Consider the following 27,990-nt stretch of genomic DNA (forward strand, 5'->3'; position numbering starts at 1 on the left):
TGAATGCACATGCACATATATGCTTATCAGTGTTTTAATGCTTAGTTTTAAATTTAAACCAAACTCCTGCTTTAAACCCCCTTTTTAAAACTACGATACATGTATATAGTACTGATTTAATTACTAATTTATTATGTGTAACTCTTAATTTTATGAAATTAATAATTATCTGTGAAATTTCAGTTGTTTTTGCATTTTTCATTTTGATATCGTTTTTGAAAAACATGTCTTTTGATGCCTTACATTTTATAAATCTTCAGCATAAATATTATTATCTGTCTTTGGAAAGGTTAATATATATTAAGTGATACATGTTTATTTTTATAAGACAATCATACTAGGACTGAACTTCAAATGTTTTTTTGTTCGTTTAAGAAACAAAACACTATATTTATGTGGCATTATATGTTCCTGAATTAATGACTTCATTTGACTTTGGGGAATGTTTCTTATTTTATTTCAACTCATGGTATAGATCTATTCGCTGCCCTTAATACCGTTTATTTTATTGTCTATTTATAGAGAACTTTTCATTGGTTGTCATAAATAGATCTTGTCAGTGACTAACTATTATTAGAATCCTATGGTATATATAATTTGTTAACTCAGTTTTATGCAGAAAATTTGATTCATTCTTTTTAACGACGGATATCAAATACGTCAGGTAAGAATTAATACTACTGATTTTTAAATTGTATCTATTATTATTTTCAAAAAATCGATATCGACTGACCGTAAATATTGATGAGTTGTGTAACCATAATAAATGTTCTTAATCTATAACGTGAACATTGATTTTCCCGATAGATTGGAGCAAGGAATTACAATTCCTTTAGTGGAAGTAGGGGTAGGATAAATAGCAGCTCAGCACAATTCGTAATTTGTTACCGCACAGTGGCGGATCCAGAATTTTTCATAAGTGGGGGTCCAATAACGGCACCGTTCCAGTCATGCTTCAGTGATTCCCTCTGAAAATTATATGTTACACCGGAATTGTAGTTGTTTGCAAATGTATGAGGCTAGTCTTCTATAATATATCAATTGAGCACTCTTTTCTTTGTACACACTATATAATTGTCTTAGGTTATGAAGGATCGACACCTCTACTTCATGATTTTGTGAGAAATACCTTATGTAGATCACCTTTACTTCCAAATAAGGAACAACAAGATAATCTGAAAAATTAGTAAGATATCACAGCTCAATACACATTGATACAATACTACAAAGGAAAATCATCGGATTATGTGAGAAATTCGCAAGTATAAAATTGAGAATGGAAATGGGGAATGTGCCAAAGAGACAACAACCCGACCATAGAAAAAAAAAACACAACAGCAGAAGGTCACCAACAGGTCTTCAATGTAGCGAGAAATTCCCGCACCCGGAGGCGTCCTTCAACTGGTCCCTAAACAAATATATACTAGTTTAGTGATAATGAACGCCATACTAATTTCCAAATTGTACACAAGAAACTAAAATTAAAATAATACAAGACTAACAAAGGCCAGAGGCTCCTGACTTGGGACAGGCGCAAAAATGCGGCGGGGTTAAACATGTTTGTGAGATCTCAACCCTCCCCCTATGCCTCTAGTCAATGTAGAAAAGTAAACGCATAACAATACGCACATTAAAATTCAGTTCAAGAGAAGTCCGAGTCTGATGTCAGAAGATGTAACCAAAGAAAATAAACAAAATGACAATAATACATAAATAACAACAGACTACTAGCAGTTAACTGACATGCCAGCTCCAGACTTCAATTAAACTGACTGAAAGATTATGATTTCATCATAGCCCATTTCAGTCATATACAGACTACTAAGAAAGAATATGATTATGTGAGAAATAATGTAAGTAAATATTATATAACATCCTGTAATTTGCTTTTTATTACACATCCTGTGCGTGTAATGGTCAGTGTACTTATATATATATATATATATATATATATATTTACATGTATATATAAATATAGTTTGATTTTAAATTATCATTGTATCACTATTTAAATTTTAAATTTTAAATAGTTATTGAACCCTATACACTGATATGGGTCAGATGCATGATATTTGGAGAGTGCAACGATGTTTGCATGCCACAACTCGTTATTGTAACAGTACTAGGTCTACTAGGGAACCTTTTGCACAACAAACATTTAAGAGATAACTGTATTGTATTTGAAGCTTTAAGGACGTCCATCGGTAGTTTTACTGTCGCAAAAGTCAATACATTCAGCAATTCAAAATGTCGGCTTCCTTAGTTACAGACAAGGAGATAGAGAATTTTACGCTAACTGTCATCCAATCAGAACCATTGATACAAAACAATTGCATTAGAAATAAACTTGTTATAAATGTATGTAAAATATTTCTTTCCACAGGAAATTAGACAAACAACAATCAATCCTTTTCAACATGTACAAAACAATCTTTTTAAATTTCGTTTTTCCTCCCTATAAATTTCATGAATAATTAACATTCGACAAAATTGTTAGGCAAATAATCAACAAATCAGTAACAAAATCCCAAAAAGTTGGATTGCATAGCAGGCCATTGCTTGTTACAAGGAAGTGTTTGAACCATTAAATTGATGTAATATCTGTAAATCTTGGATAGCATTAAGACTTGTCATCGATGACGATGTATAGCAGCCGATTTTTACGGACAAAAGTAGCATAATTGCAATTGCAGTGTTCAGTATACTATCGTTTGTTTTCCTTATTTTTTGTTAAATCGTGATTTTGTCTAAATTTTGGTTTATATGTTTTGATGTCACCGTTTTGGTATCTTCATACAAAAATCGAAGGGAAGAAAGCATGTCAGCATGGCACATTAATCTTTATATTAGATTATCCTGCTTTATGAAAGCTACATGACTTTGTTCTGAAATTGATCTTACGCCTGACTGCATTTTTTTTATTCCCCTGCAAGTTTCAAAAGGATTGCTCCGACAACGGATGGCCTTTTTTTAGTTTTATTGTGGTCCCGAAGTCTAAGCGAGTCACAAAAAGCAAGCACGACTGGAGGATCAATCCTGATGAAGAAACACAAACCGAATATAAACTAGTTGAAGCCTCTGGGTAGTGTTATATAGAACCGTTAGATACTAGGTGTATAATTAATTCAAAACAAGTTTTAAAATAGCATTGCTCATGCAGCTGCATCAATTACTGTTTCATAACAGAGCGTTGGATATTTTTTATCATATCCGTTTGATGTTGCTATTTTTAAGTCTTATTACATTTTTTTACAGATTGCAATGCAGAATATAAAACTTCTAGTTCTAGGAGATGGTGCTGTTGGTAAAAGTTGTCTTTTGATATCTTATACAACTAATGCTTTCCCGAGTGATTATGTTCCAACGGTTTTTGACAACTACTGTGCAAATGTTATGATCGATGGAAAACCTGTCAGCGTCGGATTATGGGATACTGCTGGTCAGGTCTGTATTTTTTCACATTTAATTGTCTTATTTGTACATGTAATTAACAGTTTTCTCTTAATCTAGTTTTAACAAGTTAAAGTCAAGTCCTGTTTATACCTTCAATATGAATTGCAGGAAATTAAAAATAGATGATGCGTCTATACGTCTATGAGACAGTTCCTTAAGACTAACAAAAATAGGTCACCAAGAAGTTAAACAAAAGTCTCCACTTAAAAAGTAGTGTCTATACGATTTATCAAGCTCTATAATACCATCAAAGTATTAATAAGACAGTAAGTACCGAAGTATCAAACCAAAAGGCAACAACTGACGAAAATCCGGTATCCGCACAATTTCAGTACTAGATTATTGCAATATCAAGCCACCCTGTTTTAACTTCTATCAGTGGAATAACAATTCGTGCAAGGAAACTTCGTTCGGGAATAGCAATTAGCTCTATCATAACGTTCAATATAAGACCAGGAACAGCAATTAGCTAGAGCGTTTAATACAAGACCAGGAAACAGCAATTAGCTAGAGCGTTCAATACAAGACCAGGAAACAGCAATTAGCTCTATCATAACGCTATGATACATATCAGCTCTATCATAACGATTAAAAAGATCTGGAAAAGCAATTTATCTCTATCATAACGTTCAATACAAGACCAGGAACAGCAATTAGCTCTATCATAACATTCAATACAAGACCAGGCACAGCAATTAGCTCTATCATAACGTTCAATACAAGACCAGGAACGGCAATTAGCTCTATCATAACGTTCAATACAAGACCAGGAACAGCAATTAGCTCTATCGTAACGTTCAATACAAGACCAGGAAACAGCAATTAGCTCTATCATAACGTCCAATACAAGACCAGAAACAGCAATTAGCTCTATCATAACGCTATAAAATCTATCAGCTCTATCATAACGACTTAAAAAGATCAGGAAAAGCAATTTATCTCTACCATGACGCTTTAAAAGATCAGGAAAAGCAATTAGATCTGTCATGTCGCTATTAAAGAATCAGAAAATAGCAGGGATCAGGAAGGGCACTTAGCTGTATCCTATTGACATAAACGATCAGGAAAGTCATTAGATCAAGGTATATTCTTCATTCAGAAGCGGAATTCTTTTTCACAAAAAAAACTCACAGGCGCAATGATGGAACATAAACAGTCTAACAATAAACTACATCAATGACTCCTTTTTAGAGTCAAACTTTCAAATTAAAAACTCATTTTTTGATCTTTTAATTATATATAAAATACTACCATAAGAAGATGAAATGTGAAAAAAACCCTACTTTTTGCCTTTAATTTCTGCAGATGAAATAATGCCCTCGCTTTATTATTCTCTTTAACGTCGTAAAATGTATTAAACGTTTTATTTTGTTTTAAATTTAAGATCTATATTTAGTGTCTTTTCGTTTTGAATAATACTCAAAAGTATTACGTTGTGAGCCTAGCGGGCTCAGTGTTGAAGACCGTACATTGACCTATAATGATTAACTTTTATATATTGTTACTTGGATGGAGATTTGTCTCATTGGCACTCATTCCACATCTTCCTATATTTATTTACATTTTTAACCGGATGCTCTGTATTTTTAACCGGAAGCTCTGTATTTTGCGTATTCTGTTTCATTTCTAATTGGTTTGTCTTGATTTTTCCAGGAAGATTATGATCGACTTCGTCCTCTTTCATATCCACAAACAGATATAGTTTTGCTTTGTTTCTCCATTTCTGGAACAGATTCACTAGAAAATATAACATCAAAGTGGATTCCCGAAATAGATCATTACATCCCAGACTGTCCTAGAGTTCTGGTTGGTTGCAAGTCAGGTAAGCAAATACTTTTTATTTTTCGTTGTCTTTCTGTTTACATTCTTCGAAATGTATTTTTTTCTCTCATTTGGTCATATATAAAGAACTGCTACGACCTTGTGTTTAAAATCTCCCATAAATTGGAGATTGTTAACAACAAATTAAAACAATTCTAAACAATCGGCAACTTTAATACAAACAAGCTGAAAGTTATATTATAATTGTAACATGATATTGATTTCCTACATAAGAAAATGCCTCTATCAGGTCAGGAATATGACAGTTGTTTTCCATCGATTGATGTGAAAAAGGATTTCGTTGGAGTTATATATTTTTGCTCTTTTACTTTTTAAAACTAGCCAAGTCAATACTGTTTGTTTGCCTTTGGACTCAGATATAACGTAATGCACACAATTTAAGAAAAGCAAAACAAGAGGAAAACAAAAATTGATCTTGGTAAAACATGCTGCATATTATAAAAGTAACTCGGCTAAGGAAATGAGGTTAGGTGGACAACTTAGTCTTTTTTGTTAAAACATTAGTTGTGAGCACGGTTTTAAAATGGTTTTCCCAAAGTGGTATTATCTATTATCCTCATGATGCACGACTTATTTCAGCTAGCTAAATCAAAGGGGCATTACCGAATTCATCTTCACCGATTTGATTCAAATTTTCAAATCAGATTTATAACATAGTAACGTATATTTTTATTACAAAAAAAAAAATTAAAATAAACCATTACTAAAACATAAACTCGATACCAATTATCAGCATTTTTTTGTGTAATTTGTCTAGACGTAATTTAAGTATCCATCGAAATGACCTCCAAAGACTGTTGACGGTCATTTTACATGAATATACATATATAAAAAGCGGCCGCGGGCAATGGGATTTTTCTAGGTCTATTTGGTTTCATATTGTAGGTTCAAAGGTATATTTATCATCATTCTTACTGTATAAGATGTGTTTGTTGTGGATAAAATCAGTAAACTAAGTCTTTCATCCTTCTTTCACTTTCAATGTTCACATGCATTTCCTTTCAATAGCTGAATCAATGCATAACCCATCTCCAGCTGAGGGGTTAAATTGAAGGTCACATGAATATGGATTCAATAAATTCGAATAAATCACTTGCAAGTGAATAATTCATCAGCGATGTTTCTTAGTTTATTTTGAGAAAATTGACCCAAAATGTCTGCAAAAAGCGAATGATTAATAAATCATTTCACGTACATTTATGATCGAACAAAAAAAACTTGTTTTATTCATTTTTTTTATGGTCAAAGAAGTATTTGACAGCTTATGGCCCTTAATATTTGATGCATAATGTTATCTTGTAACAGAAGTTTTTTTAAATTCTAAATTGTATAAGTTTATTTAACATTTTTTTTCTTTACAGATTTGCGTACTTCTAATCCAGATGAATGTGTTCCTCGCACTGAAATAGAAAAAATTGCAAAAGAAGCTGGGTTAGAATATTATGAGACCAGTGCACTAATACAAGATGGTTTGAAACATTGTTTTGATAGCGCAGTAAGTTGACATATGTAATAAGTTTTATATCTTTGTTATTTTTTTCTATATATAGGTGACCTTAAATTGATATGATGATTTTAAAAAGATAATTATCATATTAAAAAATCTTAAACTACCTCTTGTGCCGAACGAACAAAATATTGTAACAAAATTTGACAAAAACTAATACAACTTAAGTATATTTTTTTCTCTCCACCAGATTCGATGTGGATTAACGGGAAGCCGAAAAAAGACAAAATCTAAATCGCCATTTGGAATTTTCAAGAAGAAGAAACCAGATGATCCCATCCCTCCAGTGATGCCTCCAGCTGGTAAGTCAGATAAACTTATATCCCCGTTAATGCTTTCGATAGACAAGCTAAATTATTGTATATTCAAAATGATGCTTTCAATAGGCAAGCTAAATGATCGTTAACCCCATTTATTCTATCGATAGGCAAGCTAAATGATCGTATATCCCCATTAATGCTATCGATAGGCAGTCTTAATATCGTATATCCATATTAATGCATATGTATAGGTAGTCTAAATGATCGCATATCCCATAGATTCTATAGATAGGCAGGCTAAATGACCGTATATCCCCATTAATACTATGGCCAGGCTAAATGATCTCATATCCCGATAGATGCTATGGATAGACAAGCTTAATGATCGTATATCCCCATTAATGCTATCGATAGGCAAGCTAAATGATAGTATATCCCCAATGATGCTATCGATGGGCAAGCTTAATGATAGTTTATTTCCAATGATGTTATCGATCGGCAAGCTAAATGATTGTATATCCCTATTAATGCTATCGATAACTAATGGCAAGCTAAATGATCGTATATCCCCATTAATGTAATCGATAGGCAAGCTAGATTAAAGCATATCCCCATTGATGCTATCGATAGACAAACTAAATGATTGTATATCCCATAGTTTAATGCTATCTATACAAGCTAAATGATAGTATATCCCCATTAATGCTATCGATAGGCAAGTCAGATGATCCTATATCCCCAGTGATGCTATCGGTAGCAATAGTTGAGACGTTAAGGGCATACGATACAGTTTTGATCCCGTATTTACATTTTGATAAAAAAAAATCCATATAGACTATTTTTTACCTGATTAAATCAAATATGTAATAAAAAATATACCTTCATGTGCTACTTTTTGAGTAAAATGAGGTCGACATTTTGTTTATTTGCTCAAAATTCGGATTTGTGGCCGCATTTTCCTTTTCGAAAGAAAGACATAACTTTTTTGTTCAAAATGATAAACACAAATTGTTTTTTTTTAATAATTTTTAATTTCTGTATTTTATAAGTATCAAAAACATTTATACATTTTTTATTCAGAAATAACTCATATTTATCAAATGTTCATGAATGTAGGAAAAAAAACATAATTTTTTGCTGTATATTTATCAGATTTGAAAAAAATTGCACTATTGACGTTTTCATGAAAATTGGCACACATAATATTCTCACGTAATCAAACCAAATGGCATTTTAAAAAAGAGGGGTCCATGAACTCGTTTTCAAGTTAAATGAGTTGGAGTGATAAAAATCAGTCGAAAACTGCATCTTTTCCCGATAAGTCATAGTTTGACGTTGCGAAAATAACAATTTACGTTGGCATCGTCATAACCTCCCCTGTAACTGTATCGTATGCCCTTAATTGCATCAATACCGTATAAGCAATCAGTCCACACTAATAAATAGCTTTTCTATAACATCATAATAGTTAAGTTATATAAAATTTATATTCTTTGACTAGACAGGTAAATACTATTCCGATAAAAACTACAAATTGTTATACGACCGCAAAAATTTTAATTTTTTGGTCGTATATTGCTATCACGTTGGCGTCGTCGTCCTGCGTCGTCTTGCGTCGTCGTCCTCGTCGTCGTCCGAATACTTTAAGTTTTAGTTTTCGCACTCTAACTTTAGTAAAAGTTAATAGAAATCAATGAAGTTTTAACACAAGGTTTATGACCACAAAAGGAAGGTTGGGATTGATTTTGGGAGTTTTGGTCCCAACATTTTAGGAATAAGGGGCCAAAAAGGACCCAAATAAGCATTTTCTTGGTTTTCGCACTATAACTTTAGTTTAAGTGAATAGAAATCTATGAAATTTTGACACAAGGTTTATGACCACAAAAGGACGGTTGGGATTGATTTTGGGAGTTTTGGTTCCAACAGTTTAGGAATTAAGGGCCAAAAAAGGGCCCAAATAAGCATTATTCTTGGTTTTCGCACAATAACTTTAGTATAAGTAAATAGAAATCAATTAAATTTAAACACAAGGTTTATGACCATAAAAGGAAGGTTGTGTTTGATTTTGGGAGTTTTGGTCCCAACAGTTTAGGAATAAGGGGCCCAAAGGGTCCAAAATTGAACTTTGTGTGATTTCATCAAAAATTGAATAATTGGGGTTCTTTGATATGCCGAATCTAACTATGTATGTAGATTCTTAATTTTTGGTCCCGTTTTCAAATTGGTCTACATTAAGGTCCAAAGGGTCCAAAATTAAACTTAGTTTGATTTTAACAAAAATTGAATCCTTGGGGTTCTTTGATATGCTGAATTTAAAAATGTACTTAGATTTTTAATTATTGGCCTAGTTTTCAAGTTGGTCCAAATGGGGGTCCAAAATTAAACTTTGTTTGATTTCATCAAAAATTGAATAAATGGGTTCTTTGATATGCCAAATCTAACTGTGTATGTAGATTCTTAATTTTTGGTCCAGTTTTCAAATTGGTCTACATTAAGGTCCAAAGGGTCCAAAATTAAACTAAGTTTGATTTTAACAAAAAATTAAATTCTTGGGCTTATTTGATATGCTTTATCTAAACATGTACTTTGATTACCAAATTTAACGATACTTACCTTGGTTAAGTTGAAGTTAAAGTGTAATTCTATGAAGACATAGAATAACACTGGAGGTGTTAGATGAGATAGTACTGCGCAACTGCAACCTCAATATTTACAGTAAAAACAAAAATTGTTGGTATTAAAAGTACATCTACCAATTACAATATACAAAGATGTACCAAGCCCTATAATAAGAGCTGATGGGGTGGGAGGTGGCATCTAACACCTCCAGTGTTATTCTATGTCTTCATAGAATTACACTTTAACTTCAACTTAACCAAGGTAAGTATCGTTAAATTTGGTAATTCTATTACGTCATAACACTTCCGGTATTAGATGAGACTTCAAAGCTACAACATATTTTTTTTTTTTTTTTTCCCCCGGTGTGCTTTTGAATGTATGTTACATGTATTTCTCACTTCTTTGACAATGAATACCTGTGATGATCATTAGCTACACTTAGACAATTTGCAACAAACAGATGCCAGTGATATGCATTATGTAGCACTCATAAACATGTAGATCATTTGATCTTTCTTATTAAAAACTAAATCATAAATCAAACATTTAATAAACTCGTATTCAGATTTGTAACACTTTTTCTGCAAAAACATCAGTTGTTGTTACTGTCTTGTCATAAAATTTTCCAAAAGTCGTTGAACTTGACCAACCGGCTTTGGCTAAAATATCACTTACAGGCACATTATTCTGCTTTGCCTTCGAAGTAGATGCAGATCGTGTACTGTGTGCTTTAAATATACTTGTGTCAATTCCTGCACGGCACATAATGGATTTAATCCATCTAGAAATAGTTGAGCAACTAACTTTTTTGTGTGGTTTAATATAACTTAATATTAATGAATCTTCTTCTGATCTTATATCAACAGTACGTTTCAAATATTCCTTCAGTACTAAATACACACATAATCTCCTGTCTGGAGGAAAACTTTTTAAAATAACTTCTGGATTCTTATATCCAGGTCTGCTTTGTTTCAGTAAATCAAATATCTTAAAACGAAAACAATCCTTCTGTTTTTGCATATTGCTGAGTTTTAATAAATGAATACTCTGTGATCTAGTAGCATTCGTCAATGCAATTAACATAACTAGTTTTAAAGTTAAATCTTTCACTGATATATCAGCAACTGGTGATAAACGTCTCAACAATCTCAAAACAATAGAAACATCCCAAATATTTACATCATTATGTACAGTAGGTCTCAAATGATATACTCCTTTGAGAAATCTTATCACAAGTGGATGCTTTCCAACAGGTACATTATCAAAAGTCAAACCAAACGCAGATAGTGCTGACCTAGCACTATTCAAAGCGGAATAACTCAAGCCACATTCAAACAAATAAGTGAGGGCCCTCATGGGGTTTTTGATTATGTGATTACTTGGCCGTTTTTTTTAATGATTATTTGATTATTAAGCCAAATATTTCATGATTATTTGATTACCTAGGACTGTATTTTTAGTTTATGATTATTTGATTACTAAAGATAAGCAAATATTTAATGATTATGTGATTATATTGGCAAAAAAATGGTGATTATGTGATTACTAGGACCCCCCCATGAGGGGCCTCATAAGTCAGAAATTCTAGCACAAGTTCTACAGACGTGTGAAATTTATCCTCTTTCCGTTCAAGACAGAAAATAAACCATTTCTTGATATATGTTTTATATTGTTTTTGAGTTCCTGATCTCCATGATGCCATGATAATAGTGGAAGTTTTCTCTGAAATTCCTCTGTTTTGTAATCGGTTCCGGATATCCGACATACCATCAAATTCAATGTCTTTTCTAAAGGATGAACTATGTCCTTGTATGGTAGAGTCAATAGCTTTTTGTTTGCTTTGATAACATATGGATTGTTTATTAACAGTTTCATTACTTGAACAAACCATGGTTGGGTTGGCCAAAGTGGTCCCACAAACAGCACGTCTGCCTTGTCTTTTATAATCTTCTTTACACAGCGTCCGATCATGCTGAAAGGAGGAAACATATAACTGTAAGAAAAATTACCCCAATCAAGAGTAAAAGCATCAACAAAAGATGATTCTGGATCAGCTTTCCATGAACAAAAAATTGGTAGCTGAGTATTTAGATGTGAAGCAAATAAATCTATTTCTGGTCTATTCCATAATAAACATACTTTTTCAAAATTGTTTTTATTCAGTTGCCATTCTATCTGATCATTAAAATTTCTTGACTGATAGTCTGCTTTTGTATTTAACTTCCCTGGTATATGAGTAGCAATCAGCCATATTTGGTGTTCAATGCACCAAATCCAAATTTTTCTAGCAATTCTATTGCATTCAATAGACTTTATACCACCCATACTGTTTATATAGCTTACAGCAGTTGTATTGTCTGTAAGAATTTTGACATTTTCAACAGTATTCAAATCATCCTTAAATGATTTTAGAGCATAATAAACAGCTAATAATTCTAAACAATTAATATGATTATCTTTTTCATCATTGCTCCATCTGCTACCTATTTTTTGTTCATTCAAGACTGCTCCCCAACCTAATTTTGAGGCGTCTGTTTGAATTATAACCTGTGGGTTACCTCTATTAAATTTCCTCTTTTGAGTATAAATATTATCTGACCACCACTTTAGGTCTTGTTTCATTTCTGATGTTACAAACATTTCAGAATCAAAATCTCCCATAGCTAATTTTAATGCTTTAATTTTTTCTCTCTCTATTTTCCTGTAATAGAGTTTACCAAATTCCACAGCAGGGAGACTAGATATGAGTATCCCAAGAACTCTAGCTACTTCTCTTATTTTACATTTATTTTTACTTTGTAATTGTTTGCATTCTTTAGCAATAGTATCTTGTTTTTCAACTGGTAAAGTAACTATCATTGTTTCCGAGTCAATGTAAAAACCTAAAAACTTGATGCATTTTTTAGGAGTAAAAACTGACTTATCTTTATGTACTATAAATCCAAGGCTTGACACCATATTAACAGTTTCTGTAACATTATTTTTGCATTCGAGTTCAGTATCACCTAATAGTAGTGAATCGTCAATGTACCCAACATTAACATAACCCATTTTACGCAAACTTGCATATACAACTTTCATAATTTTGGTAAAAAGCCTTGGTGCCATAGCTATACCATTTGGTAAGCAGGAATATTGAAAATATTTCTCTTTCCAAACAAATCTTAAAAATTTTCTATACTGTTCAGCAATGTTAATAGAATAATAAGCATGTCTTAAATCTATACTTGACATGTATGCATTTTCTTTAATCAAATTTAAAGCGCTTTCGAAAGAATCCATTTTGAAATGTTGATATTCAATGTGTTTATTTAATTCTTTCAAATTAAGTATCATTCTGTATTCGCCATTCTTTTTTGGTCTTACAAAAATTGGGGAAATAAATTCATTTATTTCAGATTCAACTTCTTGAATTACATTCATTTTTAATAATTTTTCAATTTCAATATCAACAATTTTTTCTTCCTTTAAATTGAATTTGGAATTTCTAATTGACATTTTATTTTGTATAGGAGGTCTATTGTCTGTAAATTCTATATAGCAGTGCTGAACCGCATCTAAAATATATTTATCAGATGTTAATTTTCTCCATTCATTAACAAACAATTTCAATCTTCCTGCTTGAAAATCATTTGTGTTAATACTCACAACATCTAATTCCTGTACTTGTTGTGAGTCCAACGGGAGTTTTTTGACTCAGATTTGTCAATTGACCTTGAGGCACTACCACGACCTCTTCCGCCTCTGCCTCTACCACGGCGTCTATTCCATGAGGATCTCCATCCACCACGGAAACCGCCTCTAAACTGGCTATAACCGTTACCAACTGAAAGGCGATTTGAAATCTTACTACATTCTCCAATGTCTTTGACTGTTTTAGAGACATCTCCACCAAATAACCATTTATTGAAAGGTTGTGTTTTATTAAACAGGTGACTATATTCACCTTTTACATCAGGTTTCATGAGTTCTCTCCTAGCTAAGCATATTTCTTTATTTGCATGACCAAATAAAGCAAGAGAGTCCATACAGTCATCAAGAATACCTTCCAACTCAGGTTTGTTTTGAGTATCTTCTTTACCTAAAATTGTGTCTAGTCTATTAACTACTTTGGACAGATAAGTTGCCCCTCTGACTACAGTAGTCTGACATTGTCTCATTCTATTGTCATTAGTTCTAGTTCTGGGCCATAACAGGTCCCATACTAACTGATCAGTTTGGACTGGTACAAGTCCTTCACAATTCTCAGGCCGATTACTCTTTTCATCTTTCATAAGTTCTCTGTATTTCTCTTCAGAAATACCATTTCTGAAAATATCTGTGATATTGTCTGCTAGATGTTCATCTAGTTTATCACCACATCTCTCACCAGATCTAAATCTTTTATTCATACTAGAAAACCTAGACTCTTCGCTATTTGAGAGAGTTTTCTGTTTTTTACAAGGTGGTTCATTACCGGTATCTTGACCGTCATCAGGTTCATGGACCTCGTCCATATCTTCATCTACATCACCTACATTATCATACTCATCATCATATTCATCATTATACAAAACATCTATACGTTTGTTCATATCTTCCAACCTTTTATTAGTTGAAGATTGTTCATTTCTCATGTCAGTAAGCATATTAATAATCACATTATTATTGCTATCTGATGTACTAGCCGACACCTCGTGTCCCTTGTTTAGGCTGTGTCTGTTTTTTTCTTTGTTTTGCGTCAACTGATTCTGAGAAAACCTACCAGACAGCAAGGAAAAAAAACACACACAAAGAAAATAACACAAGAGTCTGCTTAAGTTCTGGACTGATTAACAGTGACTTTAGATCAATACTGTCATATCTAAGTGAAAGAGCAAACATGACAAACAGGAAATTTAGCAATGTACAAACTTGATATGACTATATTCTGAGAAATGGCCTTGGTATTTCAAACATTTCCCATTTATACTGAAGCCTTTGAGAAGAGACATGTTTTGATCTGAGATGTGTCATGTTGTATTAAAACCTATGTATAATCAATAATTCCCTGTATCAAATCAATAATGCTTTAAGCATGAATTATCTCCCATTTGCAGAGTTATCTTCCTATAATTGGAATACTTTATGTAAACTTTTTGGCAATATATTAATATTTTGTTCTGCATACTTTTTTTTCAGAAAATAAACTAATGAAATTATGTTTTATATCTTAATATCTTGTGGAATTAAAAATGTACATACTAATTTATCCTATCTTATAAGACACTAGATATCATTTAAAGAAATTTATTAGAAATATTTGCAAAAACTACTATTTTTCATTTAAAAAAGTATAAAAATTTATTTCAATTATAAAATAAGATAACTGTGCAAATGGGAGGTAACTCTTGCTTCAAGCAAGTAAGGAACGCCTACTGTAAGACCTGTACCAAGGAAGAACCATTACAGTGAAATTGGTTGATCTTTTCAATATCAAATTTAGTGAATCTTAATATTAAATAAAAGCTCTGATACATTCAAATGTTTTATTAATTGAAAACAATTCTTAAAACAAAATTTAAAACAAATAAATCAAAACTTGTCAGTCAGCTCAAAGCTTACATATGCACCAAACATTTTAACAGCATCTATAGCCTTGAGAGATGTATTCATTTCAATTTTTTCCCCGTTTGAGCTAGATGAAACATAACATTTTATCAGAGTTTTATCCCCTATGGTGATAGGTTCATTGAATCTTGTATTTAACGTGTCTCTTATGCTGGCTACGTAAAGGCTCTCTAGGATCTGAGAAAAAGTTTCTGTGCCGGCGAGCGGAAAGGCATATGGAGCCAGAACGATCCTTTTATCTTTGAAAAGTGAAACACAAACGATCTCGCTCGCCGGCACATTTATACTGGCCATTTCTGCTGTCACATGTATCGAAGTCAAGATCGCTTAAACGCTTTAAATAAGGAGCGTACTTGTTATTTAAAGCGCAAAATAGATTTGAGTATAAGAATACACAAAAACACGGCTGGAAAAACCCGGAAAATACGGATTTTCTACTGACGAACAAAAAAAAGTTTGTGTTTGTTTTTGACACAAATTGGCCGAAAACCTACCCGCACGCGGACGCAAAACAAATAAAAAAACAACTATGGCCTTACCAGAGTCTTTCCTTTAGCGTCCTTGTTATTAACCTTAGGACCGCTACCTGTACTACTTTTACTGACAATAGGTTTTGAGCATTTTCTTTTAGCGGGACCTTTAGCGGGACCTTTACCCTTCCCTTCATATGCTATTTCATCTTCGTCCAACCTTAATAAGTCATCTTCAAAAGAAGATTTAGGAGTTTTCTCTCCTTTCTCCTTGTGCAGCATGGCGTCCGCCATCTTTGTCAAGTAATAAAATAATCTCGTTTCACAAACGAAATAATTATAAAATTTTTACTTGCGTAAAAAATCTTTTTATAAAGACATATACTTTTTCAATATAAATAAAATATATGTACAAGTCAATCACATTGACTTAATATATCTTTAATGAATTCTTAGTTAGAGGTTGCGCATCGAGACAAACCACGTCCGCTCAATAGCAAAGTTAGCAACACATTGAGGTTGCAGTTGCGCAGTACTATCTCATCTAATACCGGAAGTGTTATGACGTAATAGAATTTTTGATTATGGGCCCAGTTTTCAAGTTGGTCCAAATCAGGATTCCATATCAAGTATTGTGCAATAGCATTTTTCAATTGCACAGTATTGCACAATAGCAAGAAATATCTAATTGCACAATATTGTGCAATAGCAATTAATTTTCAATTGGAGTTATCTTTCTTTGTATAGAATAGTAGTTGATAATATATGTTGGAAATTTACCAGACATGACTATGATGTCATTTTCTATTTTTATTTGCCAATAACTTTATGTAAATAACTTCATTGGAAATCTGCCAATATAAAATGTTGCTGATGAAGCTTTTTTTCCTTATCTTATCTAAAATGTTTTTAGATAATGTATGTTGGACATTTGCCAGACATGACTATGATGTCATTTTCTATTTTTATTTGCCAATAACTTTATGTAAATTACTTCATTGGAAATTTGCCAATATAAAATGTTGCTGATGAAGTTTTTTTTATTGTTTTATACAATAAACAATGTATATTCACTTTTACTACCAACCAATCTTTACCATTCAGTGATAACAAGCACTTTATTTTACATTTTAATAGGGGGGGTAAATTTTTCTCATTTCAGATTTCATAAATAAAAAGAAAATTTCTTCAAACATTTTTTTGACAGGATTAATATTCAACAGCATAGTGAATTGCTCAAAGGCAAAAAAAAGTTCATTAGACCACATTCATTCTGTGTCAGAAACCTATGCTGTGTCAACTATTTAATTTTAGATTTAAATAAGTTTGAAGAAGAAATCTTTAATTGATTTGTAAAATCTTGACATTTGTTTTGTGTAAAAAAAAACATGTAATGTCAAAAATTTGATCACAATCCAAATTCAGAGCTGTATCACGCTTGAATGTTTTGTCCATACTTGCCCCAACTGTTCAGGGTTCGACCTCTGCGGTCGTATAAAGCTGCGCCCTGCGGAGCACCTGGTTGGAGTTGAGGTCACAACAGTTTATGAATTAGGGGCCAAAAAGGGGCCCAAATAAGCATTATTTTTGGTTTTTGCACCATAACTTTAGTATAAGTAAATAGAAATCTATGAAATTTAAACACAAGGTTTATGACCATAAAAGGAAGGTTGGGTTTGATTTTGGGAGTTTTGGTCCCAACAGTTTAGGAATAAGGGGCCCAAAGGGTCCAAAATTGAACTTTGTGTGATTTCATCAAAAATTGAATAATTGGGGTTCTTTGATATGCCGAATCTAACTATGTATGTAGATTCTTAATTTTTGGTCCCGTTTTCAAATTGGTCTACATTAAGGTCCAAAGGGTCCAAAATTAAACTTAGTTTGATTTTGACAAAAATTGAATCCTTGGGGTTCTTTGATATGCTGAATTTAAAAATGTACTTAGATTTTTAATTATTGGCCTAGTTTTCAAGTTGGTCCAAATGGGGGTCCAAAATTAAACTTTGTTTGATTTCATCAAAAATTGAATGAATGGGTTCTTTGATATGCCAAATCTAACTGTGTATGTAGATTCTTAATTTTTGGTCCAGTTTTCAAATTGGTCTACATTAAGGTCCAAAGGGTCCAAAATTAAACTAAGTTTGATTTTAACAAAAAAATAAATTCTTGGGCTTATTTGATATGCTTTATCTAAACATGTACTTTGATTTTTGATTATGGGCCCAGTTTTCAAGTTGGTCCAAATCAGGATTCCATATCAAGTATTGTGCAATAGCATTTTTCAATTGCACAGTATTGCACAATAGCAAGAAATATCTAATTGCACAATATTGTGCAATAGCAATTAATTTTCAATTGGAGTTATCTTTCTTTGTATAGAATAGTAGTTGATAATATATGTTGGAAATTTGCCAGACATGACTATGATGTCATTTTCTATTTTTATTTGCCAATAACTTTATGTAAATAACTTCATTGGAAATCTGCCAATATAAAATGTTGCTGATGAAGCTTTTTTTCCTTATCTTATCTAAAATGTTTTTAGATAATGTATGTTGGACATTTGCCAGACATGACTATGATGTCATTTTCTATTTTTATTTGCCAATAACTTTATGTAAATTACTTCATTGGAAATTTGCCAATATAAAATGTTGCTGATGAAGTTTTTTTTATTGTTTTATACAATAAACAATGTATATTCACTTTTACTACCAACCAATCTTTACCATTCAGTGATAACAAGCACTTTATTTTACATTTTAATATTTTATGATGTATTTAAAAGAGTAGTTATTGTTGCAAACTCCATTAGAAATTTGAATTGATATCAGTTTTGGAAAAAGGGAAACAGGGATGTGAAAAAAAGGGGTGGGTTTAAATTTTTCTCATTTCAGATTTCATAAATAAAAAGAAAATTTCTTCAAACATTTTTTTGAGAGGATTAATATTCAACAGCATAGTGAAATGCTCAAAGGCAAAAAAAAACTTTTAAGTTCATTAGACCACATTCATTCTGTGTCAGAAACCTATGCTGTGTCAACTATTTAATATTAGATTTAAAAAGTTTGAAGAAGAAATCTTTAATTGATTTGTAAAATCTTGACATTTGTTTTGTGTAAAAAAAAACCATGTAATGTCAAAAATTTGATCACAATCCAAAATCAGAGCTGTATCACGCTTGAATGTTTTGTCCATACTTGCCCCAACTGTTCAGGGTTCAACCTCTGCGGTCGTATAAAGCTGCGCCCTGCGGAGCACCTGGTTTTTCCTTATCTTATCTAAAATATTTTTAGCTTAAAAGTTGTGTCCATACTTGTTCTCATTTCAGATTTCATAAATAAAAAGAAAATTTCTTCAAACATTTTTTTGACAGGATTAATATTCAACAGCATAGTGAATTGCTCAAAGGCAAAAAAATTTTTAAGTTCATTAGACCACATTCATTCTGTGTCAGAAACCTATGCTGTGTCAACTATTTAATTTTAGATTTAAATAAGTTTGAAGAAGAAATCTTTAATTGATTTGTAAAATCTTGACATTTGTTTTGTGTAAAAAACCCATATAATGTCAAAAATTTGATCACAATCCAAATTCAGAGCTGTATCACGCTTAAATGTTTTGTCCATACCTGCCCCAACTGTTCAGGGATCGACCTCTGCGGTCGTATAAAGCTGCGCCCTGCGGAGCACCTGGTTTTATCATATTTTACAATAGTCTAAAATAAGGACAGCATATTGACAAAACGTCAAAAATATGCGTGTCAGACGTAACAGACTATACGCATAATAACTTTAGCAGGGGTGTTTGTGATCTTCAACAGTGTTTTATCCGCGAAAATTTGAATGAATGATATGCTTTATACATAAAGTATTAAAATATTACTGAATATGCGTTCCTGCAACTACCAGCGCTATTTTTTTGGCAAAAACAAATAGTGTACATTATTGTCAGATTTAGGAAAATGTTAAGTTATCAAAATTTATAGGTTTTAAAATATAAGATTATATGAAATTTCGTTTCTGTAAATTATGCTCACAAAAGTACATAGATAGACCATATCAAAATCGAATTTTTGCAGCACTCACACCACATATCAAAATGTTTGGCTTCTTGCAAATGTCTTGCAAGATGTCCAATGTCGGAATTCGCCGCTTTTTATAAATAAACTGTCATTTGCGACGTTATTTATTGAAATTTTAGAATTGTTGCATCCTAAATCGAGTGCTCTTCCATAATTGTACTTTAACTCTACAAAACAGCTTCATACTTTCTGATACTTTGCGTAGTCAAAACGACTTCGTTTTCAAAAAAATTAAATGTCTTGCAAGTTTGTCCACTATACGTTTTTCATACGTTTCAACAACGTTGTCGATTCGGGACGCTATTTATGGTTGGAAATCCTCTGTTTTTTATTTCATCAGATAGAAAATACCACAAAGTTTAAAAAAAAATCGATGACTGGGGTTGTTCGATTAAATGAAGTTGTAAAAAGGTTGTGTATTACGAGAGGATAAACAATCATCTTTTTTCAAATTTTCACACTTGGGAAGCGTAAAACTGTATTTTTTTTATTTCTCTGCAATAAGATTCATATGTCTAGAACTTGAAGCGTGAATGTATACCTTTCCATATCAAACAAAGCTTGTAAATATATGAGATGAATAAAAAAAAACCCATTTTTTTATGACTATCGTTTCATTTCTTAATTATAATTGTTACGTTATTAAAAAAAATAACGTGAATTTTATGAGCAAGACCCGTTTAACTTGTTATTCACGACAAACTTTTTTTAATTAAAGCAAAATATATATCTTCTTCCTTTTTCGGATCTAAATGGGAAAACATTGCATTTTATTACGTTTTATGTAAATGAGTCTTTGGTAGAGAGTTGTCTCATTGGCACTCATCATACCGTATACATCTTCTCATTTCATATAGACTTATGCATTACCCAAATACGATATATTTTGTTGTTTGTTGCTTACGTTACTTTCAGTGGGAAATATTTCATGCATATTCAATACAACCAAACATTAAGAAGTATCCATATTGATGTGCAACACAAAAATTTGAAGCGAAATAAAAAAATATCCCCACTAATCATTTATTGCCGTAAAACGTAAAAAATTGACGTTACCGTTTGAGACGCAATATCGTGCGTAACGTCTGCCAGAGTGAGGGCCCTCATGGGGTTTTTGATTATGTGATTACTTGGCCGTTTTTTTAATGATTATTTGATTATTAAGCCAAATATTTCATGATTATTTGATTACCTAGGACTGTATTTTTAGTTTATGATTATTTGATTACTAAAGATAAGCAAATATTTAATGATTATGTGATTATATTGGCAAAAAAATGGTGATTATGTGATTACTAGGACCCCCCCCCCCCCCCCCATGAGGGGCCTCCAGAGTGTTCCACATTCTCTCACCAGAAATGCCAGATGACCCACTCTTTCCTCCTATGTGATGTCATCTCGGTAGGTGAGACTGATTATCCATCATACCCTTCCCAGTCAGATGAAATCACATCCGAATGGAGCCTCCATCATACTATTATTACGTTTTTGAAAAACTTAGATCAAATTCATTCAAAATATATTTTATTAAGGCACAGATAGATCAATTTTTTATCAAAATAACAGCAAAAATAAGAAAATTTAGTAATTAAACAGAATAAATATAGTTGAACATAGTTTTGTGCAATTTCCATTTTGTTAATTGACTGTGTAATGTGCTTTTTATTACATACTTTTCTCCTTTGCTGACTTTTGTATTTTATTTCAAATCATTAATAATAAGTTTGGTCTATATTTAATCTCTTCATTGAAGGAAAGGCTCCGTGGATAGAAATAGAAACTTCGACATTTGCAGAAGATTGGCAGAAGATGTTAGAGGATCCTAAATTTTCCGATGTTACTTTTTTATTTGAAGACGGGCAACAAAAACTTCAGGCACATAAATTAGTTTTATGCTCTGCATCCAAATACTTTTGTCAAATCTTGGGATTGCCAAATAGCAAAACAGTAAGTGTATATAAAGATATTGCTAATAAAATAGAGGATGTCCATTGGGAAAGTGTCGAAGAGGCAACAACCTGACCAGAGTAAAAAAATAGTCGAAGGCCACCAATGGATCTTCAACCCAACGAGAAGATCAGTTTCACTCATTTTTGAATGAAATAAATACAGCAATATGTAAAAACTGATTGCAGCTGAGAAATTATTAGATATATAACGATTCTTGGTTCAGATTCAACTAATAATTTTGGGATCTCTTATGCATTCTTTATTCTCTGATATAAACATTATATCAACTTTTCTGCATACCTGCAATTTGGATACTGTTCATTACTAAATGTTATGCTATATAAGCATTGGAATGAAATATTAAAATATGATTATGGAAACAAATTAAAACAACATTTGAATGCTTCTGATTTTCGTTTTTTAGAATCAACTTAACAATATTGACAATAAGCAAATATCACTTGAAGAGTTAAACTCTGGTAGAATAGAAGGTATTGCAGCAGTATATCTATCCGAAGAAAATCACAAGGCAACGATAACAACAGTCGAAATAAGCGCAAATATTACTGCTAAAACATTTGCACGGGTGCTAGAATTCATTTACACAGGTAAATAAAGTACAATTTAACGTATTAGGTTTTCAAATTATAACCATGTTTTGTGCTACCGTATTTTCTTGAGAAATGAGAAACCAGCTAACATTTATGTTTACACTTCATAAAGACATAACGAAACACACTTGTTTGATATTCGACAATACCTGAAGATAGTAATGCGACAATCCATATTTGAAAGGAGAGTCAGTGTCTCATTGACACTAATACCACATCTTCTTAAATCTTTTTTTTTGTAATTTACAAATTAAATATATCTATCTATACTGGCTCCCGCCAAATCCAACACATTTAGTGGTGCATTTTGATATTGTATGTTCTCGTAGTTGACTTTTAAACCTACATTTATACCGGACAGTATATTACGTGTTTGCCTTTCCTATTGGTATATTCCATTTCAATGATGATAAATGTTTACGTACAATATAAAGTTAAAATGACTTCACAACTTTTAGAATATAAAAGGGAAAATAACAAAAATACCGAACTCCGAGGAAAATTCAAAACAGAAAGTTCATAATCAAATGGCAAAATCAAAAGCTCAAAACACATCAAACAAATGTTATAATTGATTAAATCATGAGTCATATATTTTTTATCGAATTCTTCTAAGACATATATTTCATTGAATTGTTTTTATTAATATTTAGGTGTTCCAAGAATTCCAGAAATTCATGAAGATTTGTCAGAAGTACAGGAACTATGCCGAGTTGCAAAAATATTCAAACTTTCCATGCTTGAAACTATTTGCAGAAACATTGAGAACGAAGAGGACTTCTTAAATCCGAGTATTGGTACCTATCTCAACGACGAGACTGGAAAGGAAATGAAAACATTGTTTTTTAATAAACCATCATGCTGTGATGTTATATTTAAGGTCGAAGGTAAATCTAATGTATTATTTTTCTTAAACGGGTTCGAAGTTAAAGTAATACTTAACCTTCTTTACTAACTAATGTCTTATAATAAATAGACCATTCATGCTAGTTTAGTAAAACAGCCATCTGACCAGTATGTCTGGCGCAATGACAAAGTTTAATCCTAGTTTCTATGATGAGTTTATATTTAATTTTGCACTATTGCATTTAGCAACGATTACATTTAGTTCCAGATAGAAATCAGGGGTGTATGTTAATATACAAGACGTATAAGTTGTAAGTGGCTTTGAACTAGCTGTCAGTAACTGCGAGTACTCTTAGATCTGTATTTAGTGTCTTTTTGTTGTTGGGATGTACAAGTTCCCGGCCACGGCCATTTGTATTTGTAGTATTTGTATTTCTATCCTGATGAGTTGCGCCTTTCACAACTAAATTGTATAGTTCGTTCTTATGTTGTATTGTTACACCGCTGTCCCAGGTTAGGACGAGGGTTTGGATCCCGTTAACATGTTTAACCCCTTCTCTATGTATGTGCCTGTCCCAATCAGAAGCCTGTTATTCAGTGGTTGTCGTTTGTTTATGTGTTATTTTTTTGTTCGTTCATTTTTTTGTACATAATTTAGGCCGTTAGTTTTCTCGTTTGGATTGATTAACATGGTCATTTCGGGACCTTTTATAGCCGACTCTGTGGTAAAGGCTTTACTCATTGTTAAAGGCCATACGGTGACATGTAGTTATTAATTTCTGTGTCATTTGGGTCTCTTTAGGAGAGTTGTCTCATTGGCAATCATACAACATCTTTTTATATTGTATGTCATTGTATATCATATTTAAATTAGAAAATAAAATTTACTTCATTTTAAGTGTGAACGGCAATAAAAGCTATCCTCAGGCAAAAGAAAGAGAAGAGAGAGAATTCGGAAAAAATTTGTGTGCGATTTATTATAAAATATCTCTTTAAATATGAAGAGTATCAGACGTGTGCGCATTTTATTATACCTAAATAAGGTAACATATTAAAGTTATTGAATTGTCTGAAAACCATTTGTATATTGTAGATCAGAGTATCTATGCCAGTAAAGTTGTACTATGTGCCAGATGTCCTGTGATGGCAGCTATGTTTAGCGGGAAATTTGTGGAAAGTGATAATGAAATATTAACAGAGGTATTCAATTTGAAATTCTTTATTTTCATAAATACTAGTCAACAATGTTACGCAAATTAATCATAATATAGAACAAGTAGGAAAAACCATTAAATTATCCAATGGAAGTAATTCCTTTGCACTAAAAGCGAATATTAATTAGATATTTAAGTCGAAAAGTGATAAAATATTGAATGGTTGAAGGTACAATAAACCCGTGTCCGCGACACACTGAGACCTAGTCCAAATAATTATGACGTCTGGCAAGGCTATTTTTTTTCTTTTCTGGCACGCCTTCCTACGTTTCAGAAAATACGTCATAATTATTTGGACTAACTGAGACCAATTGATGATGAGTGAGTGTCACATGCTGCCCAGACGCTCGAGGGCTTTGTGTATCGTAGTTTTATTGCAATTTCATCTACCAACAACACATCGTCGAGGTTAGCGGGTTGAACATCTGACCAACCTTATCATGAAAGCAGCTGTTGTGGAGTCCAGACTGCAAAGAAAACATCAAAATATTAAAAAAAAAAAAAAAAAACACAAACAAACAAACCAAACAACTCACGTAAACCAAGATGGTGGCCTTCCAAAATAGCACCTTCCACCTTTTCCTGATCAACTACAACAGAAAATATCGGCTCTGGGCACGAGCCGACCCTGCGATGGTTGTATAGCCAGTCAATGTCGTTAAAAACTTCCGTCTTCATTACATTTATGAAACCAACTTACACGACATGCTACTTTTTGCCACTTGTCATGATTCTATTTCAACAGTTCACGTTCACATTTAGGAGTTTTAATGAGATTTTATTGGTATTTTAGGTGAAAATACCAAACACGTCAGTAGAATGTTTTCTTGCATTGTTGGAATACATGTATACAGATCATGCTCCAATCCAAGAAACTGATTCTGTTGGCATTGTGGTATTGGCAGATGAATATGGACAGTCTCGATTAGTTGGTCTGTGTGAATTGTATATAACAAAAGAAGTTGATAAAAGTGTCACAAAACGGATTGAAAAAGCGGAAATAGATGTTATCGGTCTTCTACTCACAGCTCAGGTAACTAGTGTTATCAAATCGTACACTTTTGCCTAACCGGTTACTCGGATAATCGTTCGACCGATTTAAACAGGTTAAATGGTATACTTTAAATTGGGGTTTGAAAGCCTTATCAATAGTACCCTACAAAGAGTTATAAGATGTGGTATGAGTGTCAATTTGACAACCTTTCATCAAGGTCATAAATTTACGCTTTTAGAATTGAACATTGTCCTTTGGCATTATAAGGCTTGTCTTTGAGGATTCCTGGCGAAGTTTGACTTTTAATAAATCAAGTACACCGTTTTAACTATAGCGTATGTACCAACTTCAGATTGCAAAATAAAAACTTCTTGATCTCGTAGAATTGAATATGTCTGAAACCGATTATTCTTTCCTTTTTTTCTTGTTGTCTACGAAAATAATGTGGAGTGTTTCAATTTGAAATGATTAATTATAAAAAAAGAAGATGTGGTATGATTGCCAATGAGACAATTCTTCACAAGAGACCAAAATGACACAGAAATTAACAACTATAGGTCACCGTCACGACCTGTTTCTTTGCTTTGTTTACTTGTTTCTTTAAGCATGTTACTCGTTCTATCACGTAAACATTGAGTACATTCACATTGGTTTGCATTTCACAAATTTTGAGTTAGCATTTCGTTAAAAGTAAGACTAAGCCTTACACGACGGAGGTTGCATGTGTAGATGTAGGTCTACACAAAATAAGATAAAAAACGAACTTATGAAGTAATTTTTATCGCATTACTGATTTAAAGTTACTGTTAAAAAACATGCATACTAATTATATGTTTCTTTAAGATCCTGCCCCGAGCTGAGAGACAAGTTCTAATTAATTTTATGTTTTTAGGATTAACAATAGCAATCATACCGGACAATTGATCTGTCTAATTAATTACCACGACGACAATTTTAAATAAAACATAACTATTTAATGATTTCAATACAAATTTATATCAAATCTACCAAAATTGAAAAAAAAGTCCGGTTAACCGGTTAGTGATTTTGGGTATTCGGTATTCGGTCGTTCGAATATGACGTCTTGTATAAGTGCTCAAGTCCACGGGCATCAATTTATCATCGACATGCATGCAACTTCATTCATACAACTGAACAACTTTACAAACGTTTCGTACGCTTAAAAGTAGTTTAACTTACTTTTTCCTTTTACTTCATATTCGATACGAAAAGGAAAATTGCATTTCAGATAAATTTCCAATACAAAGAATAATAGTATGTTTTTTGTAAGGACGAATTTAACAGCTCGATATCGATCACCCTAGCAGGCTCGCTTGAAGTTTTTGCTGATAAAGTCAGTATAAAAATCAAGATGCCATTATTTCATATGTATTTTCTATCTCACTAAGGAAACCTATCATTGTTTTATTTTCATTGGTCATAATTTCTTATAAGCACTAAAATTAATTCGAAAGACTAGTGGTCTCAATTTGTTAAGTGTTCCTTCAGAGAAGTGTTTACGTAGCACTCATTATGGTCACGTATATGCTTACATGTGATAGTGATATGTCAGTCAACATATGTTTGACACCATTCATATGTCTGTACTTAAATATTTAGGGAGCTATATTATTACATGTCTAGATGTTAGACGAAATGTTAATTAATGTATGTAATAACAATGATAATTGTAATGATTTTATGGTTCTGATCCTGCCTGGAACTAAATGTATTTGATTTTTATAGAATGAAGATAATAACACCTGTCTGAACTTTTTTTTTAATGTTTCATTTTATTATATAAAAATGTTTTTCTGTTGCAAATCATGATGTATTGTTCTATGTGTACATGTTATGCTGCCCATCAAGGGCCCTTGATTGGAATAATAAAATATTCTATTCTATTCTATTCTATGACTACTAGTGGCATCACGTGTTACCTTTTTTTTATATATATTTTTGAAGTATCTCATATAATTCGATCATTTTGTTAAATAAATCATTGTGATCTAGGAATTTTCTGGTATCAGGTGCATCTTTGTCTAGACAGTTCAAATTGAATATGCTATATTAAGAATTCATTTTATTTCAGGCTTACAACGCTAATCAGTTAGCTGGATGGTGTTTACATTTTATTTCTTCCAACTACATAGCTTTTGAAAAGAGGCAAGACTTTTCCAAGTTAAAAGGGGAGAACAAAGATCATGTTGAAGGACACCGTTGGCCTCCGTTGTCGTACCTTAAAGAGGTGGAAGTTTATGAATCAGAGATGAAGAAAAGAGGAGAAAAGTGTAGAATAATGTGAAGTCAGTGGTTATAACAATTACGGATTTTATTGCGTTACAAGGTCGTTGGCAATTTTGCATTAATGTGATTTTATCAAAAGGACCGTTGTAATTCTCAGACCCAGACTTTCAGTTTGAGATGTGGAGAAGAGCTTACTTAGATTTATTTTTTAACTTTGTAAAAATGCAATGGAAACAATAAATTGCCACACATTGAAAATATCGCTCTATTTGAAAGCATAAATAAATCTTTTTTTCTCTATATT

General features: G+C 32.2%; 3 protein-coding genes across 4 annotated transcripts; 1 reads left to right on the forward strand and 2 right to left on the reverse strand.

Annotated features, from left to right (window-relative positions):
- The first annotated feature begins 563 nt into the window (after window positions 1-563).
- LOC143064683 (rho-related protein racA-like) lies at window positions 564-27,986 on the forward strand. 2 transcript variants are annotated; one of them, XM_076237700.1, is made up of 11 exons: window positions 564-664; window positions 3,256-3,444; window positions 5,107-5,275; window positions 6,657-6,790; window positions 6,993-7,104; window positions 21,578-21,771; window positions 22,199-22,382; window positions 23,039-23,272; window positions 24,325-24,431; window positions 25,239-25,478; window positions 27,532-27,986. In XM_076237700.1, exons 2-11 carry the CDS (start codon window positions 3,262-3,264, stop codon window positions 27,742-27,744), a joined length of 1,770 nt encoding a protein of 589 aa, XP_076093815.1. In that variant the 5' UTR covers window positions 564-664; window positions 3,256-3,261; the 3' UTR covers window positions 27,745-27,986. The 2 variants fall into 2 exon arrangements, with proteins under 2 accessions (XP_076093815.1, XP_076093816.1); XM_076237701.1 differs by lacking the exon at window positions 564-664 and adding an exon at window positions 1,830-1,853.
- Window positions 10,216-11,188, reverse strand: LOC143064685 (uncharacterized). The gene has a single exon (XM_076237703.1). It carries the CDS (start codon window positions 11,035-11,037, stop codon window positions 10,243-10,245), a length of 795 nt encoding a protein of 264 aa, XP_076093818.1. The 5' UTR covers window positions 11,038-11,188; the 3' UTR covers window positions 10,216-10,242.
- LOC143064684 (uncharacterized) lies at window positions 11,514-14,365 on the reverse strand. Its single transcript, XM_076237702.1, has 2 exons — window positions 13,330-14,365; window positions 11,514-11,653 (listed from the first exon to the last, which is right to left on the reverse strand). The coding sequence occupies exon 1, from the start codon at window positions 14,307-14,309 to the stop codon at window positions 13,335-13,337; it is 975 nt and encodes a 324-aa protein (XP_076093817.1). The 5' UTR covers window positions 14,310-14,365; the 3' UTR covers window positions 11,514-11,653; window positions 13,330-13,334.
- Window positions 27,987-27,990: the final 4 nt, after the last annotated feature.

The sequence above is a fragment of the Mytilus galloprovincialis genome, chromosome 2 (assembly GCF_965363235.1).
Source record: "Mytilus galloprovincialis chromosome 2, xbMytGall1.hap1.1, whole genome shotgun sequence".
Taxonomy (NCBI): Eukaryota; Metazoa; Mollusca; class Bivalvia; order Mytilida; family Mytilidae; genus Mytilus; species Mytilus galloprovincialis.

Bases quoted from the DNA above. Each gene is read 5' to 3' on its own strand.
- LOC143064683 (XM_076237700.1), top strand. From the start codon at position 3,262: ATGCAGAATATAAAACTTCTAGTTCTAGGAGATGGTGCTGTTGGTAAA. The intron at 5,276-6,656 runs GTAAGCAAATAC...TTTTCTTTACAG, and splicing joins TCTGGTTGGTTGCAAGTCAG to ATTTGCGTACTTCTAATCCA. The intron at 24,432-25,238 runs GTATTCAATTTG...TTGGTATTTTAG, and splicing joins ATAATGAAATATTAACAGAG to GTGAAAATACCAAACACGTC.
- LOC143064684 (XM_076237702.1), bottom strand. From the start codon at position 14,309: ATGCTTACTGACATGAGAAATGAACAATCTTCAACTAATAAAAGGTTG.
- LOC143064685 (XM_076237703.1), bottom strand. From the start codon at position 11,037: ATGAGGGCCCTCACTTATTTGTTTGAATGTGGCTTGAGTTATTCCGCT.